The 23,489-nt window shown below is 35.7% G+C and overlaps 1 protein-coding gene across 2 annotated transcripts in view; it reads left to right on the top strand.

The window, feature by feature from the left end:
* The first annotated feature begins 286 nt into the window (after window positions 1-286).
* Window positions 287-23,489, top strand: part of LOC150102557 (breast cancer metastasis-suppressor 1-like protein) — a 102,264-nt gene continuing 79,061 nt past the window's right edge. The window contains exons 1-2 of one of the 2 annotated variants that reach the window (XM_090399489.1): window positions 287-345; window positions 18,266-18,296. In XM_090399489.1, the coding sequence (XP_090255615.1) occupies window positions 298-345; window positions 18,266-18,296 (79 nt within the window). In that variant the 5' untranslated portion in view covers window positions 287-297. The remainder of the gene's footprint in view (window positions 346-18,265; window positions 18,297-23,489) is intronic. The other variant, XM_090399487.1, reaches the window with a different exon arrangement.

Genomic DNA, 23,489 nt, shown 5'->3' with positions numbered 1-23,489 from the left:
CTTTTCAACAGAATAAATTTGTTCTGTAATGTTTTTGAGAAGTCTGTATATTACATATGCTATTGTTGTGTTTTTACAACATTCCAAGACAACTCATTATCACCAGAGCAAAAGTAAAAAAATAGGAAGGTTATTGTACATTTGAATAAATGTTGTGCATATTGATAAATATTAGTTCTTAAAATGAAAGAATTCTTTACTTGGCATTTTTTTTTTTTAATGTAGAAGTAAAAAAATTTCTTGGAGATCTCAATGCATTACATTTCTTAACAGTAGCTAAGTCCATATATTGTGTATATGTTACATGAAAATGACATTCTAGAAGATTGGACAACTATAAGGAAAGTGAGTATAATAATTCTACAATTTTTTACTCTGTGTGTGTGTTTTACCTAACTTGAAAATCATATTCTAATATGCTCTCTAAAAGTTATTTTTATAGAAAAGCTGTACTTTCAAATAATAGTAGATCCACACAGATTTGCAACAAAAATGTTACATTAAAAAAAAAAAAAAGGAAACAGCATAAAATAACACAAGTTTTACTTTTCTTCGTTTTATTTCTTTTGTATAGATCATGTTATTGCTGTGCTTAGACTGGAGACTGTTAGAAGTTATTGACATTGCCTTCAGTATGCATGCTATGATATATGCTATTCGATTACATGCACATTAATAGAAGAGCATGTGTAGAGTGTATGCCATTACATTTAGCTGTAGCAATGGTGCTGACATTGGGAGAAAAGACATTTATTGTTGAGCATTTCGTACATGCGGAGTTAGTAGAGCAAAATGGTCCAAGCCCACAACATGTTTATAAGCAGTTTGTTTGTTGTTTCCATAAGTGTGTTGTCCCAAACAATAGTGTCATTATTGCCTTAATTGAGAGCATCCGACATACCGGAAGTATTCTGCCACAAACTGTTAACCCAAATGAGAATCACATTATTACGGGTTTGTCCTGGTGCAAGCGTTACAGTCTCTGAAATGCAGTCAATGCCAAACAGTGGTAAAACTTGGGATACTGAGACGGTCCCTACAGAGAATCCTTAAGGAGCTGGGTGCCTTTTTGTATGTTACTCGGGTGGGTTAGTGTTTAACAGCAATGGATTACGCTACATGGCGGGAATACTGTTCAAGCATACTGACCGATATTTCTGAAAATCTGTCCCACCTCCATAATGTCTGGCCCTTGGACCAAGTGCATTTTCATCTAAGTGGTCATGTAAACAGATGAAACTGCAAGTTTCTTGGTATCTTTAGACTTGAATTTGTCCAAGAGAAACGTCTTCATAGTGAGAAAGGCACTACATGGTGTGCGGTTTCTGGCCAGAAACACTTCAGTTGTCAATTCTTGTGTTATGCCAGCTAATACAGAGATCATTTGGAAGAATAACAATCACAGTATTTGTCTCTGATTTCAGTTTTGCTTTCATTACATCAAGCATCTGAACTGTGAAGCAGTCAGCATCACATGTAAATAAATTTTTGTGCTAATAGTGAGCTTTCATGAATTTGCCTTGCATGTTTCAGGCATGTCTTTTTTTTTTTTTTTTTTTTCCCATATTAGTCATCATGTGCTATAAATAACTTTCATTGTCTAATGAAGGTTTCAAATGAAATAAAAACTACCGTGTTATTTTTCATTGTTACAAATGTTTTGGCAAGTTCCACTGAGTACTTCTGAGGCATGTTTATGCTTCATTTGCTCACTTGTTTCATGTGGCTAGGTTAGTTACGCTCTCATAAAAGCATTGCATTTTATTTTCCTTTGCTAACATCACACATTTAATTTCAAAATATTAATGTCACATTTAGAGTAGAATGAGCAATGCATCCTTCTGCAAATGAAGTTGCTGATATTCAAGAAGATACCATAAGAACCATTTTAAAAGTTTTATTTTAATCATGGTTTTTCTGGAGAATAGAGGAAAATAGAATAAAAGGTCAGGATTAGGAGGTAAAGCAGATTTGATGGATTTAACAACTACAGTAAAATCCCATTTTTACGTTCCCGCAATTTACGTTTTCCTGCAATTTACGTAATTTTCCGTTGGTCCCGTCTTAAGGCCTATTCTTACGATATATTGTTTTCCCACTATTAACAACTTGATGTGGACGTTATTTTCTGTGATTTGCAGTTTTTTCTCAGGTGGCAACACTGATATTCAAATAGATTTCTGTGGAAATCTGCGCATTTCTGTTCCCAGATGGCGTTGCTTTCGGCTGTAGTTTCGTTTCTGCCATCAAGGTGACTTGCACGCTTGCAGCAGTGATGTGCGATACTGTGATTTTTCAATCACAGTACGAATCAATACCGTGAAGTTTTCATATCAGTAATTTTAAACTGTCAGTAGCTTGTGGCACCCATAACGTGCTGTGATGTGATTTCACATTCACAGTGCTGTATTGTAATCGTGAACAAGGATCATACACAAATTGTGAAATCGCATTCACACTTCTACCAAATAACAGTTGTTACTCGTGAATATTAGATTTCAGTGAATAAACCCTAGTTCATGAAATATCGCTTCACTAGCTTGCAGTTAATGTTTGTAGTTGCAATTCAGAAGCACGTGGTATATTGCAAGATTTCTGCTATGTAATTTAGAGTGTGATAGTTGCTTTCAAGTTGCAGTGGTGGATGATCCATGTTAGTAACATGGGGGAAAAAGACAGAAAATGCATTTCAGTAGAAGATAAGATGGCAATTCTGAGATGTGTAGATTTGCATGCCGGAACGTGTGCAATTAGCAAAAGATCTTGGACTCTCCATATCCACTTTGAACACAATAGTAAAAAAACAGGTCAAGCATTGAACTTAATGCAAAGCAATCTGGCACTACATCAAAAAAACGAAAATATATCCGGACATCGACATACGATGAATTGGATAAACTTGCGGCGGAGTAGTTTGTCTACGAGGGTTTCGGGTATTCCAGTCGATGGTACTATATTCTGAGCAAAAGCCCTTGAATTTCTGCGAGGTTGGAGATTAATGGTTTTACTGCATCAAATGGATGGATTGATCGTTTCAAGACTCTTCACAATTGTGTATAATCAAGTGTGTGGAGAAAAGTGTGCATCAAATTAATGATTGATCGTTTCAAGACTCGTCACAATATTTTGTATAATCAAGTGTATGAAGAAAGTAATAGTGTTGCAGGGGAAACTGTAAACCAGTGGAAATATGAACTAAAGACTATTATTCAGGACTACGAATCGAAAAATATTTTCAATGTTGATGAAACTGGGCTCTTTTATAACATTCTGCCAAGTAAAACATTGTGTTTTAAAGGAGAGAAGTGTCACAGTGGAAAACAGCAAGCAGAGGGTAACTGTTTTGCTCATGGTCAATGCTGATGGATCAGTAAAATTACCTCCACTGGTAATTGGTAAATTTAAAAAGCCAAGGTGTTTTAAGAATATGAAAAATCTGCCTACTAAGTATGATGCCAACAGCACAGCTTGGAGGATCAGCAGCATCTTCACATTCACCATGCATGCTCTGGATGCTAAAATGGATGCAAATCACTGCAAAATACTACTACTGCTAGACAAATGTCCTGCACACCCTGAAGATCTGCAGCTCAGAAACATTAGATTAGTGTTCTTTCCCCCTAATTGTACAAGTGAGCTTCAGCCATTAGATCTGGGCATCATCCATGCATTTAAATTGAAATATAGAAAAATGCTTGTTGAAAAAGCTGTGTTTATGCATAATAATAGTATGGACCCAAAACAAATGACCATATCAATCCTTGATGCCATGCATTATGTGGCCAAAGCATGGGTGCATGTTGCTCCTGAAACCATATCCAACTTTTTCCGGAAGGCAGGTGTTATATTTGTGGAAGAGGAGGGACAACTGTGGGAGGAAGAAGAAGATATGTCAGAGCCCAACAACTGTTATGTGATGGATGAGTCTTCCTCATTTCAATACGATGTCGGTGTGATCACATCAATGGCACCAAGTGTAGAAGACATCCTTTCCAACCACCTTGGTGAAGAAGAAGAGGAATAAGTGGTTGAAGAAGACTGTGATGAGGAACCTACCGTCCCTACTAGTAAAAGAAGCAATGGAAGCTATCTCTGTTTTGAGGCAGTATATTCAAGTGCATCAGGAGACGATGAGGCATTTAATGCCTTATACACTGTGGAGAGGCAGGTGGAACTTATAAGAGTGCAGAAAAAGCAAAAACAATCAACAATTAAAGATTTTTTTAAATAGATAAATGTAATTGTAAATTCATTTATTTTCAGTTATTAAATTTTGTAATCTAGTATGTAGTTGCATTTTACATTTCCTGCTATTTACACTTTTTTCCATCAGTCCCCTGGAAAGTGTAAAAAAAAAAAAAAAAAAAGAGGGGGTTTTACTGTATATAAATATTGGATAGTGCCATTCATGCTGTTATACACTCAGCAGAAAGTTAAGCAATGGAAGGTGATAACATTTCGCTTATTTCATATGGGGGTTACCCCGTCCCTTAGGACAGATTGAGCCCTCCTAACGAGGGGTTAAGTATGTATCTTATGCCTGTAGATCAATGTGTGTTCGCAGGACTGGTTTGCCTATTCTCGGGGATAAAAAAAAAATCTGGGTTTCTGGGTGGGGGGGGGGTAACCCTACCTCTGTATGGGACCAGCTAACTCACCTTTAGTCAAGAGAGACCAGATAAAGGTTCATGTCTTGGACAGGAATCGAACCCAGGTCTTTCTGACCAAAGGGCTTTGTCTATACCAGCTGAGCTATGGAGGCTCTGAAACAGTACCAATGGAATTGCCTGTAATGCATGTGTGTGTGTTTTTATATATATAGGTATCCCTTGATATATGCGGTTAATTAATCTTCGATTGACACCACATATATCAAAACTGCATTATTCAATGGTAAGAATTAATGGGAATAATTATAATGAATCCTGCAAAATATAAAAATTTAAACATCATTTATTTTTTAAGGTGATATGTATTTATATATTTTATTTATATATATTTGTTATATAAAAACTTCATCATCAAATTCCTGCCATGTACCCTCAAGGGGTGTACAGGATATGACAGTACTACATGAAAAAATTACATCATTACTAACTTCCTATCTACAATTTTCCTCCAAATCAGTCTGTTACTTGTCAAGACTCCAACATTATCAGATCTTATATTTCTATCGTCTAAGGCACTTTGTACCGTATCAATCCACCTATATCTTGGTCTTCGTCTGGGTCGTTTTCCTGCCAACCTGGCAGAGAACACTTGTTTTCTTAATCTTTCCTCTCCTATTCTATTTAAGTGACCATAATACCTGAGATTAGCTCTGCTAACGCATTCCTGGATGCTGACAATGTCAAGTTCTTTCCTAATATCCTCATTTTTAATATGATATTGCCATTGAAGCCATCTGTTCATGAACCTAATCTTTCTCAAGACTCTCATATCTGCGGTCTCTAGTCTTTGGTCAAGTGTTTTACTTCTGACCCAGCTCTCAGATCCATAAGTTAAAACTGGTTTGAACACTGTCTTGTATACAGCTAATTTAGTGTTCCGACTAATTTCTTTCTTATTCCATATGAATTTATTCAATTGACTTCCCACCATACCAGCTTTGCTGATTCTGTTGTCTATTTCTATATTTAATTTACCATCTTCAGTAAAATCGTGCCTAAGTAGCTGAAATGTTTTACTTGTTCTACAGGTTCTCCATTCACAACACAGTTGACATTTTCAATGATTCTGCCTATTTTCATTGACTTTGTCTTTTTATTGCTGACCTTCATACCATATCTATTACAACTGCTATTCAATTTAGTCAGAGAATCTTGCAGACTTGGAGCAGATTTATTTAGAAGTATAACATCATCTGCATAAAGCAAAGAGCTGACATTAACATCTCCAATTTTGATATCAGGTTTAATACCACATTCCTTCATAATGTGATCCATATAGATAATGAATAACAGAGGGGATAATGTACATCCTTGTCTCACACCAGATTTAACATTAAACCATCTTCCTGTACGTCCTTCAATTCTAACTGCTGACTTACAACTCAAATAAAGACTAAGTATTGCTTGATATAATGCCCCATTGACACCATATAACTGCAGCGTATTGAATAGCTTCTCTCTTGGCACCTTGTCATATGCCTTTTCCAAATCGACAAAACTTAAATACAGATCTTTGTTATATTCCCATGCTTTCTCGACTATTTGTCGTAAAGTGAAGATCTGATTCTGACAGCCTCTATTTGGCCTGATTCCAGCTTGTTCTTCACCAAGCTTTTCTTCCACAATTCTTCTCAACCGTTTCTCAAGTATACTTGCATAGATCTTGCCAGGAACACTCAGTAGGGAAATATCTCTGTAATTCTCACATTCAGTTTTATTTCCCTTTTTATATATGGGTACTATGAGAGCTCTACTCCAATCATCGGGAATTCGTCCCTCTGTCCAGGCTTTCTGAACTATGCAGTGCAGCCACTGTAAGACTCTTATACCACCATACTTCAGCATTTCTGGTCGAATATCATCTACTCCTGCTGCCTTTCCACATTTCAAGCTTTTGATGCCTTTTTCTACTCAAGTATGGATATGTATTCCTGACTGCATGCCTGGTCAGTGTTTTTTATCACTGTGCTGTCATCACTGCTTGTTTCATTTAGCAGTTTTTCAAAGTAATTACTCCATACTTCAAGGATATCTTTTTCTCCTGTTTTCATGTCACCTTTATCATCTCTAATTCCTTTTACAGCACTCTTTCCTCCATTTCTAAGCTTCTTCAACAACCTCCAGAATATTTTTCCACCTTCTTGATATTTATTTTCTATATTCTTGCCAAAGTCCTCCCATGACTTTTGTTTAGCTAGTTTTACACACTGTTTAGCTTTCTTACATTTGTCTCTGTATTCTGTAAGAGTAAAAGCTGACTTATTTGCCAGGAACTTTTGATATGCTTTCTTCTTTTCCTTCACTGCCTCTTTAACTTCCTGTGTCCACCAGGGAGTTCTGATTTTTTTATCCTTGCACACAACCTCACCACATGCCTCTCTGGCAGAATCAATCAATGTTTTCTTCAGAGTTTGCCACTGAATCTCCAAGGTTTGATTCCTGTTCTCAAACTCTTTCATTTTCTTTTCAATAATCTTTCTGTATTTTAGTCTACAGTTCACATCTGAGAGCTGCTCAACTTTTATTCGCTTTAAAACTTTCTTACATGTTATTCTTTTCAATATGAAATTCAATTTTATCCTGCTCAAGACTAAATAGTGATCACTTCCAATTTCAAATCCTCTGTACACTCTGGTGTCCTGCACCAGGGAGAAAACATCACTATCAACAATAACATAGTCAATGAGACTTTTCTTATTCCTAGCCTCTTCTCTCCATGTGAATTTGTGCACATTTTTATGTTGGAACATGGTGTTAGTAATAAGTAGTCCATGTCCTGAGCAGGAATCCAACAGATATTTGCCATTATTATTAGCTTTGCTCTTTTCTCCAAATTTTCCCAAAATATTTTTGTATGTCTCACAATCATTTCCTACTCTGCTATTTAGATCCCCAACAAGGACCAACTTTTCCTTTTTCATTGTGTCAGTTGCTTTTTCTAAAGCCTCAAAAAATTCCTCCACTTCTACCTTAGTAGAACCTTCTGTGTGACCATAGGCACAAATAAGTCTCATTGTCCAGTTCCCCATTCTCATATTTGCCCACATTACTCTACTTGAGACTGACTGCCATTCAAGAAGATTAGCCTCGTATTTTGTGTTGAATACTATGGCTACTCCTTCTTTTCCTGAATTGTCATTGCCTGAATATAACATTTTGTATTTATTGCTCAGAAAGATCTCACCAGTTTTGGTCTTTTTTGTTTCAGTCACCCCTATTATGTCGATCTGGTACTTATCTAATTCCTCAGCTAGCTCCATTTCTTTGCCATTCAGGCTTCTTACGTTGATAGTACCGATCTTTCACTCTGGTGATGTCGAGTTGGGGTTTGTTTTCAGATTTGTTCCAGTAGCTGACTTTTCGCTGTTCGCCCTGGTTCCCTGGCGAAAACAACGGGGGCCTTGTTTAACCGGGCGATGCCCCAGCCGGCATGAAATTTTGTCATGTATGACCATCATTTTTTATTTTGGTTTAACCAATAAGAATACAATTTGGTCGGCTAAATCCCAAATTGCTAGCCCATCCTCGTTCGTTCAGTATCAAAGTAGATACCCAACAGGGTGCACCACGAGAAGGTGAGGATTGGACATTAGGTCAGAAGGCCTGGTCGGTTCTCCGCATTCCTTTAAAGGCTATGTGGAGGTCTCCTCTCAGTTATACAGCTTTGACCCTTAAGCACCCCTACATAAAAACTTATCTAATGTAAATTAAACAGTGGTAGCTTTTTTTTCCCTCCTCCATGATTTTGCGATAACAATCAATTTGTTTATCTAATCAGTGACTAACGAAGCCTAGAGCTCTTCCGATGTTTGCTTTGCTTTCTCTGTTATCAAACCTTTTACTGATGTCACTTTTAGTGTCCAAAGTAATAAATTTTCATTTATTACTCTTTTTCGAGACCATGATTATGAAGGGTAATGCTTCACAATTTGAAAATTACGTGATATGTGGATAGGCCGTAAGCATACGTACACATATATGTCTGTACGCGCCACGCTCTGCTGATAAATTGAAGCACTGAGACTGAGGCCGAGAGTGAGTTATTAACGTTGGAGCATGACTTGTACCACGTGATCTGATCGGTTTCATTGACCAAGTCTAACGCTTTGCTTATTTTCAAACTTTTTGGGCCGCACTAATCAAATTTGATACCGCATATATCAAGTTTATGGTCATAATTTTTTGTGCACTAATCAAAGCCACATATATCAAGGGATACCTGTACACACACACACACACACACACACACACACACACACACACACACACACACACACACAACCTTTTGAAAGCTGTGCTCTAGTTTTTATGACTGCAATATAATTTTTTAAACTGCATAAAAAGCCGTTTGAAATGTGCTGTTTAGTGTAATGGTTTTGTATGATGAGGAAAGACTGCTCTGTAACTTGGTGATTAGGAGGAGAAATACCATTTTTATCCTTTTCAAAAGCTGCACATTTGCTAAACATATTTTTGTAATCAGCACGATGGAACTGATTGCTTTCTAGTTTTGAGCATGACAGAAAAGATTATCATGTCGAAAAGAAAAATATGTAGGAAACTTTTAATGAGGATTAAAGTCAAGTAGCTGTTAGACAAGTAGAATAAAATAATAAAATATAATTGCAGAGAAAGTGAAAGAGTTTGACAACTAATTCTTAGAGACTCATAGGTAATATCTGATAGTTCAACCTAGGAAGCATACAACAAAGTTTTCTGCAAATATATAAAAATTGGAGCTCCATAGTGGAATGAAGAGGTTAAAGAAGCAGGTCCAGAAAAAGAAGAAATCTTATAAAAAAAAATTCATGGAAAATAAGTCAGCACGTGTCCTTAAAGAATACAGAGAAAAATGCTAGAAAGCAATGCGTAAAGTTTAAAGTCCTTCCATAACCAAACGTTATGGAAGGACTTTAGAGTAGAAGATAAACATCATGAATGCATTTAAATGTTCTGAAGGCCATTGTAGAGTTCATAAATGAAGGAAAGGGTACTGTAAAAGGAACCAGAGATAAAAAATTAACTTTAAAGTTTAAAAAAAAAAAAAGTAGACACAACAAAAAGAAAAATTTTAATGAGATAAGTAATAACAGAAAATAGATCTGAGCCAGAAATATTCATAAACAATATAAAAATTGAGCATACGACAGAATACAGATATTTAGGTATACCTACTTTACTGCAGATGGAAAACAAGGTAAAGAAATAAAAATAAGAACTGCCATAGCTAAAGATGCCTTCTGGAAAAATAAAGATCTGTTCAGAAGTTTCTGTGGGTATAGAGACAAAAGAGAATGATAAGAACATTAGTATGGCCAGTTTTCACATATGGAAGTGAGACCTGGGTATTCAAGAAGAGAGTAAAATCCCATGTACAGAGCATGTGACAAATGCAGAGGTACTACAGAGAATGAAAACACAGAAATCTATATTGCAGGAAATGATCCAAAGAAAGATGAGACTGGCAGGACATGTATTGAGGAGATCAGCAGGACATAGGACAATAACAGTTTTAGAAGGAAAGATAATGGGTAGAGGATCAAGAGGTAAAATAAAAAAAGACATGGTTTTTTTCTTGATATAAGGTGGACAGGATGACTATGCTGAAAGAAAAAGAAGAGCTGCCAACAGAGGACTGGAAGGATATGGTGCTGCACCCTCGCATCGAGGAAGCTACATGATGGTGATGAATGACAGAAAGGTGTCAAAAATATTCTAGAGCAGAAATCTGAAATTGAAAATGAATTTGGAAAAGATGAAATTTGTAGAGTTCAGGCCAGATAGGAATTTTGTCACCTGCAGATTTGCTTTTAAAAAAAAAAAGTCAATAAGGAGGACCGATCACTAGGAAATGATTTCATATAGTTCTGGAAATGGCTGAAATTTTATATTGTAAATAGGATATTATACACAGCAGTGTGTGTGTGTGTGTGTGTGTGTGTAGAGCCTCCGTAGCTCAGTCGATATAGATGAAGCCTTTCGGTCAGAAAGACCTGGGTTCGATTCCCATCTGGTTTCTTTCAGTGAAAGATGAGTTTGCTGGTCTCATACAGAGGGGTAGGGGGTTTTTCCACCTAGAAACTTGGGTTTTTCGTCCCCCAGAACAGGCAAACCGGCCCCATGAACACACGCAGATTACAGTCATGAATCACCCTTAGAGGATACAGCAGAGGAGTGATGAACCAACTGCATTAATTCATCATAAGTCCCTCATTAGGGAGGACTCAACCCATCCTAAGAGGCAGATGAGAAGGATAGTATGTGTGTGTGTGTGTGTGTGTATTCCTGAGCTTCTACTCAGTTGTTAAGGTACATTTTAAAGAATAAATATTTAATGACTTTAAACCGAGATAAAATATTAAGTTTAATTGAAAATGATGCAACTTACTTTCAGCCTTTTACAGCCTTCATCAGGTATCCACTAAAGGTAGAACACAATAATAAAAATTGAAGTTACAAAAAAACTGAGAATTACAGGCAAAAAATGCAATACATAATTGACACAGAAAACATTGTATTTTTCAAGTTGTTCTAACGCGCTATTGTTTGTTGCATGCGTGCTTGCAAGTTCTTGTGAACGCAAGTATTGAACAACTGCAGCGTGGCTATCAGGGATGTTGTAACTCAAATTGCTGTTCAAATGTTCAGGATTAAGGGGGATTTCCCTGGACTCCACGATTTTCCTTTCAAACTCATCACTGCAGCGAAAAATGTTTTCGGATTTATCCCAGCAAACTGAGTGACTCTGTAGATCATCATGAGGATAGTTTGAGAAAAGAACATGAGTGGATAGTGCAGATGCATGTGATCTTTTATAGGAGATGTCTCTCTTATGCTCCTCTATACATAGTTCAATAGATTTGTTAGTCTGTCCAAAATAAGGAATATTACAATCGCACCATAACTTGTATACACCTGGATATTTCAGGTTGTGATGAATAGGCTTCGAATGGCTTATAAGAGAATGGACTTTAGTCAATTTATTGGAGACTGAACTAATATAAGGTATTGAGATGCTACCTTTAAAATCAGTAGTTTCTGTAGTACACTGCCTAGGAGGATCCAGAAGAAATTTCTTAATAGTTTTTTTCAGAATATCCATTTCATTTAAAGATAAGAGAAAGGTGATTAATTTCTTTTTGGAGCTCATCTGGTTCATTTAAAAGAGAGCATGCTCTGTGTCCTAAGGTAGAAATAGTTCCGAGCTTTTGTGATGGAAAGTGATGAGATTGACAGTGCAGATATCTGTTAGTATGAGTGGGTTTTCTGTATATAAAGATTTTAAATCTATCAGAGCATCGTGTAAGAATTACATCCAGGAATGGAAGGCAGTTATTTCGTTCTAGTTCGGCAGTGAATTTTATATTAGAATGCTGGTTGTTAATATGATGAAAGATCGCATGCATCTGCGCTATCCAGTCATGTTTTTTTCTCAAACAATCCTCATGATGATCTACAGAGTCACTCAGTTTGCTGGGATAAATCCGAAAACATTTTTCGCTGCAGTGATGAATTTGAAAGGAAAATCATGGAGTCCAGGGAAATCCTCCTTAATCCTGAACATTTAAACAGCAATTTGAGTTACAACATCCCTGATAGCCATGCTGCAGTTGTTCAATACTGGCGTTCACGAGAACTTGCAAGCACGCATGCCACAAACAATAGCGCGTTAGATAGAACAACTTGAAAAATACGTTTTCTGTGTCAATTATGTATTGCATTTTTTGCCTGTAATTCTCAGTTTTTTGTAACTTCAATTTTTATTATTGTGTTCTACCTTTAGTGGATACCTGATGAAGGCTGAAACTAGTTGTATCATTTTCATTAAAACTTAATATTTTATCTCGGTTTAAAGTCATTAAATATTTATTCTTTAAAGTATATATATATATATATATATATATATATATATATATATATATATATATATATATATATATATATATATATATATATATATATAGAGAGAGAGAGAGAGAGAGAGAGAGAGAGAGAGAGAGAGCCTAAGCAGAGGTGTGCTGCCAAATTTTTAACAACTAGCTTGAAGAAAAGAGAAAAAGAGAGAGAGAGAGCTCTTTATTTGTAACAATTATAAACCCCTGAAAGTATAAATGAATTACATTATTACTGACCATCCACTTAATTTTGCTTGAGCTGAGCAAAATTAAGTGGATGGTCTTCATCTTTAAGTAATGATCTTAGCAGGTTCACAACAATTCTAAAAACAGACAATGAGCTTGGGAATGTCATTACCTTAAGCAGCAACCTAGGAAAAATTAAATTGATGTTTCTTGAATATAATGTTCCTGTAAAATTGTGAATAGAGATAAATCCCTACATAAGGTTTGTTTACTGAAGGAAGCATAAAGTGTGTAATATAAGCATGTTCTGTCTAGATTTTCCATGTCACCGTATACAAGCTTAATTCCCACCTACTGTTAGCTATTTCAGATTGATGTAAATGCTACTCTACAGTTCATAAATAGTGGCTGTTATTTAAGCAACCGCTTGCAAAATTCTGCTGGATCGACTAAGAAACGAAGACAAGGAAATGACTAAAACAAGAAATAACAATAATAGACAAAATCCAAGAAAGAAGACTGCGATGGTTTGGCCATGTGACTAGAATGGGAACAGAAAGACTACCATCTAAAGCCCTGAATACAACAATGGAAGGTAAAAGATCCAAAAGATGGCCCAGAATTAGATGGATAGACAAAATAAAAAAGGACCTGAAAACCAGATCTCAGCAAGCGACACTAAACTGGACAGAATTGTTCGACTCTCCCGGGACAGAAGTGGAAAGAGTTCATTTGGCCTCATCATCATCCACATAGATGATGGAAGAGAGAAGAAGACTGTTAGCTATTTCAGATTGATGTAAATGCTACTCTACAGTTCATAAATAGTCATTGTTATTTAAGCAACTGCTTGCAAAATTCAAGAAAACTTAACAATTGGTTCATGCAAACTTGCTTCAGCACACCACTGAGCCTAAGTTGCTCAATATAATATTCCATTTACACCATAAAATGTTAGCATAAAATTTCAGCAGGAGAATACAGGAAATGAAAGGATATACAGAAAGAGATGGTTTCTGTATCTCTTTCTGTAGATAATGGCAGACAATATGGTCTGCCATTATCACCTATTTGTTTTAACCTTTTGTTTGTAGATGTAGGGGTTATTCACAACACAGAAATCATAAAAGTGAAAAAAAAAAGATTAATTTTATTTCAATATTTTGTCTAACAGTAACTAAGGCATTGGCAAGGAAAATATTACATGGAAAGTGATTTTAATAAGAACATAAAACATGAAGCAAACATTCAGTTATTTTGACTATGCTCTCTGGGATTCCCAACAGAGGTGTCTGGTTAATTTTGTTGTTATAAATGCAGAATTATGCTCTCCCAGATTTTTTAAACAGAATGGGAGAGGAAAGATTAGCAAAACAAGTGTTCTCTGCCTGGCTGGCAGGAAAAAGACCAAGATAATGGGTGGATTGATACAGTAAAAAGTGCCTTAGAAGATAGAAATATAAGATCTGATAATTTTGGAGTCTTGACAGATAACAGATTGATTTGGAGGAAAATTGTTGATAGGCAGTTTAATGATGTAAGTTCTTCATGTAGTACTAACATAATATCCTGTACATCCCTTGAGTGTACATATTAGGAATTTGATGAGATTTTTTTGCAGCCGTATTTATTTAGGTTAGGAGTATTCTGCATAGCATAAGTAGATTCCCAGAATAAGCTATTACCTTTGAATTGTAATCTTTTTAAAGTAATTGTTCTCTCCATCTAACTGCATGTAAGGTATCCAACACATGGTCTGTTAATACATTTTTGGTTCATGTTTATATAATTCTAGTATTCTTATCTCCTTTCAGCTGCAGATCTCTCAGACTGTCTCACTAATATGAGAGTTTACAGATTAAAAAAGATTTAAAAAACTTAGTAAATACTAGTTGCAAATTTCTTATAAACAACTGTTTAAACTAGCTTCCCTTATTCATTCTCTAAAGCAGGAGTCTGCAACCCGTGGGTTGCATGTGGCCCAAACGTGCATTTTTGGCGGCCCATAAAAGATTGACCATGCTTACATAGCATGTGGCCTGTATGTTGAATTATTTAAATAATACATTTTATAATATGAATAATAAATTAAAAATAATTTTATACCTATACTTCGTGATATCGCCCGTGCAACTTGGAAATACTAACAAAAGGAAACTTTTGTTGGTATTATTGAAGATTTACAAACGGAAGTTTCAACAAGGATTTGTTGATTTTCATAAAAATAACATCAACAAAAGTTGAATGTGGCCCACGAGTCTGAAAATTTTGCCGATCTCTGTTCTAGAGGATGAAGTTGTTATTATCTATTTTCTACAAGACTTATCAGGGGAGGTTGTACATCACCAATACCAACTGTCATACTTTCCCTTGAACTCATTCATGTTAGATGCACTTAGCACTTCAACAGATAAACTATTCCACTCACTCACTGTTCAAAAAAATGTTAATACAACTCAAACTCCTTTCTTAACTATGAATAGACTTAACTTCCATGGATCCTCCTCCTTGCCCCAATGTTTTCTTCCACTTTCCATGTAATGAAAAATTTCATCACATGATATAATACTCATTCAGAAGTTTATAGACATCAATTGTATCACCTCTCTTTCTTCTGTTAGCTAGAGTCTGCAGCCCACATACTCTTAATCTGTTCTCATAATCTACATTCCATAATCTTGATATAATTTTTGTAACTCTTTATCTTCTCAGAACTCAGGAGACTGATTTTGTGTACAGTTGTACAGGTGCAGTATTTGCAAGGCTGTGTAAAGAGGCAAAATGACTCTTTTATCCTTACACATCAGTGTTTGTTTCAATGTTGCAGTTATTGTTTGAGTTGTATTAACATTTTTTTTTTCTATATGACCTTTGAACTTCAAAGTCCTATCCACCATAATGTCAAGATCTGTAGTTTCATCCATTTCTTATAGCATAATCATGCCAATATGATATGCTTGGCAAATCTCATCATGCCAAAGTGCATAACTTTGGCATAATGAGATTTACACTTACTAACATTGAATTGATAGCCATTATCATTTGTCCACATTTCAGATCATTTTGTAAGTGATCAATAGTACTCCTGCTTGTCTTGCCTGTCTTTGCATCATCAGCAAACAGTTGAATATCTCTAGTCAGATACTTCCTAATATTAATGAATAGATTATTATTATTACGTGACTCCAAGGACTCATTGCATTCTACTCTACTACACTACCTACATCTTGTCGTGTTTCCTACTACTTAATTCTCCAATTACAACATTACTATCAATGCCACCTACTGCCCACCCACCACCACTACTAGTATTTTTTATTTTTTGTCTGTAAATTGTGTTTTTATGGCTGATTTGTCTATATGTGGGATGAAAAACACAAGTTTACAGAAGAAAAATAAACTCATGCTACCTCTGTATGAGATCAGCTAACTCACTTTCAATTTATAAAAATCCATATAAAGAATTCTCTCATTGCCATGAGAATTGACCTTTTCCATTCGAAGGGCACAATCTGCTGACATTCTTCCAATTGCACTACAGAGGCATTTAGATTAAATAACAGTGATCCAAGAACTCATCCCTAGGGCAACCTTAAATCTGACAGATCCACACCCACTTTTTGACATCTGTCAATCATCTACTTATTCAACTCAGTAAATAATTTATATCGTAATACCATGTTCTCCAGTTTATGGAACAGCTTTTAAAGTGGTACCTATCAAATACTGCAGCAAAATTTAACACTATTATAGTATATCCATTTTCTTTATCTAACTCAGCCATAACAGTATTGTAAAATATGAGCAAATTGCTAAAACATGATCTCCCTTTAATACATCCATGTTATTCCTTTCAGAGTATAGCCTTTTCTGAAAGCCCATTTCTGTATGCAAGTTCTTACCAACTTTTCTAAAATCTTCCTCACCACTCCAGAGATACCGATAAGTTAATAGTTAGCTAATTAAGTCTTTGCAGCACCCTTGTATGACAGAACTATCATTAATTTTTCCATTCATATGGTATCTTTCCTGATCTGAGACTCAAGTATACAAACATGTCAAAGGATTAGCCAATGTAGCTGAAACTTCCTTAGCATATGTGCTGATATTCCATCAGTCCCTATTGCCGAATTCTTATCTAATTTATACAGAAGCTCTTCGTCCTCATTATCATATACTTCTGTCTCTTCATCTAATGTAGTAGTGGCACTATGCACCACGTTATATACACCTGGTTGATATATCTTAGCAAAGTCAGCACTGATTTATTGAACAATCTCATCAGCTTCTGACACGAGTACCATCTATATTCAGTAAAGTAATTATTCCACATTCAGTTGGTGTATTAAAGAAATTAGCTGTGCAGGGTAAAGGCATAGTGATAAAATTCTTTTGTTGAAAGTTTATTTTGTACTTGGTTAGACTATAATAAATTTAGTTTAATCCTTTATCCAAGTGTAAGCAAACAAAGTTTGCACCTGAAAATATCTTCAGGACTGAGGTAAGGTGGTACATCCATTGGCAACTTGTAGCAAAGGTGGACCAAGCTCTTATCACTCCTTGTCTGAGTATCTCCCATAATGCAAAGCATATCCCCTTGCGGACATGTATATTGCTATGCATTAAGGGAAGAGCAGTTTCTGGTCTTAATGCATAGCTTAATACTCAATCTTGAAAATATCTTCAAGACTGAGGACTTACCTCAGTCTTGAAGATATTTTCAGGCGCAAACTTTGTTTGCATTCACCATGTTTTGATCTTGGTAGTTCCACCATATAACTTCAAACTCTCTGATATATGGAAATTGTTGCTAATATTTCAATCATAGCTTTCTGCTCTAACTTGACTTAAATCATCCAATATCATTAGTATCACACTCCACTCCACTTGTCTATCCTTCCTAAAAATACTGTATCCTTTACAGATGATACCAGTTAGTATATCTCTTCTGAAAACCAGGTTTCACTAATGCCCTTAATCTGAGGCCATATTGTATTTAATAAGGCATTGAACTGAACCCCTTTGTTCCTGATAGTCCTGGCATTTGTGTACAGACAAGTTACTTCCAAGCTATTTTTTATACTCGCCTCTGTAGTCTACATGATGCAGTTGGATAACTTTCAGATTCCTGTTCATATCTAATGCTTGCATATGCTTAATAAGTTTGAACTGGATGACTAAACCAACATCGTTTCATCATAATCACTTCATGTTTTGTTACTCAAAACACTGTGCTTGTCATAGCACGTCAACAGAAATCCTACATCATAACAGAAATTATGATTATTTGAATTTAGTTAAATGTGGCAGTACAGCTTAAAGTCAGATGTCTTGATACAAAAGCTAATTAATTTGTGTTAACATAAGATATTAAGTTATTATATCCAAAAAAAAGTTATTTGTATATGAAATGATCTTGGAAGTACTGTATGTAATCATGTTCTCAGTATTTCTGTTTATATTTTATATATTTGAATATTAATAATTTTTTTTTACTAATAATGGATTTTGCAGGCCTTAAAATCAACAAAGCAGAAGAATGATCGTGAGTATCTTGTTTGTTATTTATTTATCTAGTCAAGTTCATATTATGGAATCATATTAATGTTCAACAAGTGATAAATTAATTTGTCATCACTTGTTGAAAGTTGAGAAATAGTGTAAAAGATAGTATGGAAATCATCCAAGATTTCATTAACATCCATATCTTAGTATCCCACTTTTATTTACCTTGGATAATCCAAACAAATTTCGTTTTGTCTTGTTTTCAAAAACTACTGTAAAATTTGTCTATCTGTTAATTTTAAGCGAAAGACATAAAATTTTTAATTTAAAATTAATTTCTTTTTTAATTTAATTTATTAGTGTAAAAATTTAAAGATTTATAAACAATATCAGAGTAGAAATCATATAATGAACTACTCACGTGGAATAGAGGTACTGATGATTTTACACTGGAATTTTGCATTTGGGACATCCTTTACTATTATCAAACAGTAGTCAACCATAGTGGGCCTCTGATTATCTCTAGTATCACATTTCCATCATATTTCTTGGTGAAAGTATTTCTCATGCTCTTAATAATGTCTGTGTTTGTGAGAAAAAAAAAAAAACACTTGAGGGTCCAGAACACTTTACTGATTTCCACTGATTATTGATGAATTTTTGATTCGATGACTTTCTACCCATTCTTCAAGTGAATTATAATTATCCTCCCTTGAAGTTTCTGAAGAATTTGTGCTTTTCAAGCTACTCCTTCAACTTTGCTTAAAGTTTCATCAGTTGCACTGTCTCTTCCTTAATTGCAGGCCATAAATATTGCTTCTCTGAATTGTATGTAGCTTATTCTTGTTAATTATTGCCATTTTAATTACATTAACAGACTTTTTTTCCCATTAAATCTTTAAACTTAATTTAAAGTTCAATAAGAATGATAATAAGACAACTATTTCTAGATTAACAAGAGGCTGACTAATTTTATCTTACTTATGAGAGGCCAATCTTGCCATCAGCATATGGCATACAAGCATGGGCAATGTGACATATGAAAAACATTTATGGCATGTTCCATAAGTGTAATTAACATCCCAACCTGCCATGCTATCTATAGATGTCCAGCTAAATCTGGATACGATTCTGTAACACCATTGAATAACATGGATAAGAAGTGCAATTTGGTCTCACTATTTCATTCATCTCGGCCGGTAAGGAGGTTAATGCTATTATTTAGGAAAGATAACATTATAAATTATAATCCTCCAATTACTTTAACACAGAAAGACAGGTTACATAAATAAGTTTGCTTTATTAAATGTTTACTTTGACTTTTCTGAGTATAGTTTAGCTTGAATCTTGTATCAAATTATGCCACTTTATGTACTTATGATAATTAATGCATTCAGTTTTAATATCAAAGGCATTATTATTATTCAGGACCTCTATAATTCAAGTTCACCAAATATAGTCGACATTTCCTCCAACTAGGTTTAGCTAGTTTAACGCAGTGCTTCGCTTTCTGACATTTGTCTCTGTATTCTCTAAGAGCACAAGCTGACTTATTTGCCAAGAAGTTTCAATATGTTTTCTTCTTTTCCTTCACTGCCTCTTTAACTTCCTAGATTGACCATGGAGTTCTGATTTTTCTGTCTTTGCAGACAACCCTTACCACATGCCTCTGGATGAATTAATGTTTTCTTTAGTGTTTGCCACTGAATCTCCAAGGTTTGGTTCTTGTGTGAAAACTCTTTCATTTTTTTTTTTTTTTTCTCACAATGTGAGAAAAAAAAATTTCTGATGTTTCTGCTCAACTTTCTGATACTCACATCAGAAAGCTGCTCAACTTTGATTCGTTTTAAAACTTTCTTACACAGTCTTTTCAAGATGAAATTCAGTTTTATTCTGCTCAAGGCTAAATGATGATCACTTCTAATTTCATTTCAAATCTATATACTCTTGTATCTTGAACTACTGGGAAAGCATCACTATCAACAATAATATAGTTTATAAGACTTTTTATTTCTTGCCATGTGAATTTGTGCACATTTTTATGCTGGAGCATGCTGTTGGTTATAACTAGTCCTTGTCCTGAACAGAAATAGAGTAGGTACTTACCATTATTATTAGCTTTGCTCTTTTCTCCAAATTTTCCCAAATCATTTCTATGTCTGGTACTCATTTCCTATTCTACTATTTAGATCTCCAAGAAGGACCAATTTCCCTTTTTTTCCATTGTGTCTGTTTCGTTTTCTAATGCCTCAGAAAATTCCTCCATTTCTTCCCTCAGTAGAACATTCTGTGGGATCATAAGCACAAATAATTCTTTGTCCAGTTTCCCATAATGATATTTTCCCACATTACTCTGCTTGCTATTGCCTACCATTCAAAATTATTATTATTATTAAGAGAGACCTCCTGGGAGTCAGGGACTCATTGAGGGAGGCCACATACTACATGCACCAGCTATCATACTTATTCTTGAATTCATTCACACTGCTTGCACTTACAACATCCAATGGCAATCCATTCCAATCACACATCACCTATGAGAGAAAAATCTAGCCCTCACCCCCTTCATAGTGGCATTTTTGTAATTATCCTCGTATTTAGTGTTAAATACCATAACTACCCTGATATTGCCTGCATATAACATTTTGTATTTGTTGCTTAGAAAGATCTCACTTGATTGTCTTCTTTGTTTCTTTTATGCATATTATGTTGATCTGATACTTATCCAGGTCTTCTGCTAGTTCCATTTCTTTTCCATTGATACTTCTTATGTTGATAGTACCAATCTTGAACTCTGATGTTGAGTTGGATTTGTTCCAGTAGCTGACTTTTTCTTGTTTATCCTGGTTTCATGACAAAAATAATGGGGCCTTGTTTAACTGGACGATGTCCCAGATGGCATGAAATTCTGTCATGTTATATCATCATTTTGCATTATGATTTAAACCAATAAGTATACAATTTGGTCAGCTAAATCTCAAATTTCCAGCCCATCCTCGTTCGTTTAGTATTCAGGAAGATACCTAATGAGGTGCACCACAAGAAGGTGAGGATTGGACATTAGGTCAGAAGCCGTGGTCAGTTCTCTCTATTCCTTAAAAGGCTACATGGAAGTCTCCCCCCAGTTATACAGCCCTGACCTTTAAGCGTTCTTCCCCCCCATGCCATTCATTATTGATGCTCTTCTCCTTAACTCTGTATTATCATATATAGGTAACATGCTTACTGCTGTTGTGTCGTTATATATATGCAAATTTACTTATGTCGCACCTTTCAAACGCATAAATCAATTACTCTAAGTACAAACCTGGATTCTTGGCTCTATCTCCTTTTCAAGCATAAACACATTTATTTAATTTAAAGACTGCGCCAGTTTATGCTCTATAATAACAAATTATACTATTCAGGGAGATGCTTCAAATAACCCAGAATATGTAACTATCTGTTTAACTCCCTTAGTCAGTCGTGGCCAAAATTTCTCACTTTAACTTTACCCTCCCGCGACAAGTACATATTTTTAGAGCGGTGAGTTAACACTCTTAATCAGGCAAGAATCAGTTTGTAAAAGGAATACATGTTTATTCTACAACCTTAATATACACTAAATAATTACATAAATTCATACTAATTAAGATTGCAATCTTATACAAATATTAAGTTAGGAAAGCAGATCACCCTCCCCCCCCAACATTTCAGATAGGATTGAGTTCATTAGACACTGGAAACTCATTGCTGAGTTTCTAGCACCTTGAGGGAGTTGGCACATCTGGTACTTTTGCCACCTCGAGGATCCTTCCTCGAGGGGATCTGAAAATATCCAGAGTTTAAATCCAATTTTGAGAAGAGTTTAGTTCCTCCCAGGCTGACCAGTAGATCCTTTATCCTACAGACAGGGAAGTCGATGGGCTTGGTGATTTTATTTATTTCCCTCAAGTCGAGAACGAATCTCAGTCCGCCATTAGATTTTTCCACTAAGATGAAAGGACTATTCCATCTCAAGTTGGATCTCTCAATTATGCAAGCTTTCTCATATTCTAACAACATTCTCTTAAGTCCCTCTGTGTGTCTGAGGGGTGTCTGATACTGTTTAACATGTATAGGCACATCAGATGTAATCTGGACTGAATGTTGCACCCTGTCTGTGCAAGAGGGAGAGAGAGCTGATCTCCTCCGTGAATACTCAGGGAAAGCGGTTGAACACATTCCTGAAAAATTCCTCTATATATTCCCTCTCCAAGGCAGACTATGCATGCCTAATAGCATCCTGGATCAATCTCTCTCCACAAATTCGTATCTCCTTCACACACATTTAATTGCACGCTCATGACCTCATTCAACTTACTGACACTCCCCTTTTCTCCGTTGAGTCTGTATTCCTTCCCACATAAGGACAGAGACATGGTTCCAAAGTCACACACGAACTTGTTTTTCTCTAAGAAATCAAGGTCCAGTATGACCTGATCCCCAGTGTCTGCCAACTCAGGAAGGACAAACACATCATGTGTGGTATCAACAGGGAAACATGGTGTACAGATTGCCACCTTAGCCCTCATGACAGAAGAAAGCTCGATCTGTCCCCATAATCATTACAGGGTCACATAGTCTGGTAAAGACATCTGGGGCAGAATTTTGGAAGGCCTCGACCAATTGTAAAGGAATCACTGAAACATGGGCTCCTGTGACCAGGAGAAACTTACAAGGGATCCCTTGTACACGGCCCTCCACTAAGGATAAAGGTAGCCTCCCTCCGACTTCTGCCACAGAAGCAGTTTCCATCCTAGACCGGGCAAGTGGGACGAGTTTTTGCTATGGTCCCTGAGCTGTGTGAGAGTTTCTGGAAAGCCGTCCCTAAGCTCTAATTCTCTTGCTAATTCAGCTCTGTATTGGGAGGCTCTGCTCAGTTCCGTCAGCATTTTCTCCTCCAAAGCTAGCTTTATACAACCATCAAGATTGATAGCTTTCTTCTTGAAGACTATGTCTCTCAATTCATCACGCAATCCTATCTTGAATTGCTGAAATGCTACCCATTTTAAATGCTCATGCTCGTCAGAGGTTGATGTTCTTCCAGAGCCTGAGATGGAAAGCAACCTGTTATAATAACTGGATACCTCCTTATCGTCTCCCTGTATGCATTTATATATTTCTAGCATCATTCTAGGGACTCCTCCCTTCAGAGCAAACCTGTTAATAAGAATTTTCTTAAATTCTTGATAATCATGTGTTCCCTTTGGGG

Source organism: Typopeltis vanoorti, chromosome 10, assembly GCF_054136105.1.
Source record: "Typopeltis vanoorti isolate ZY-2024b chromosome 10, IOZ_Tvanoo_1.0, whole genome shotgun sequence".
Lineage (NCBI taxonomy): Eukaryota > Metazoa > Arthropoda > Arachnida > Uropygi > Thelyphonidae > Typopeltis > Typopeltis vanoorti.
The sequence above is the reverse complement of the archived record's forward strand: the minus strand, read 5'-3'. Positions and strand labels throughout refer to the sequence as shown.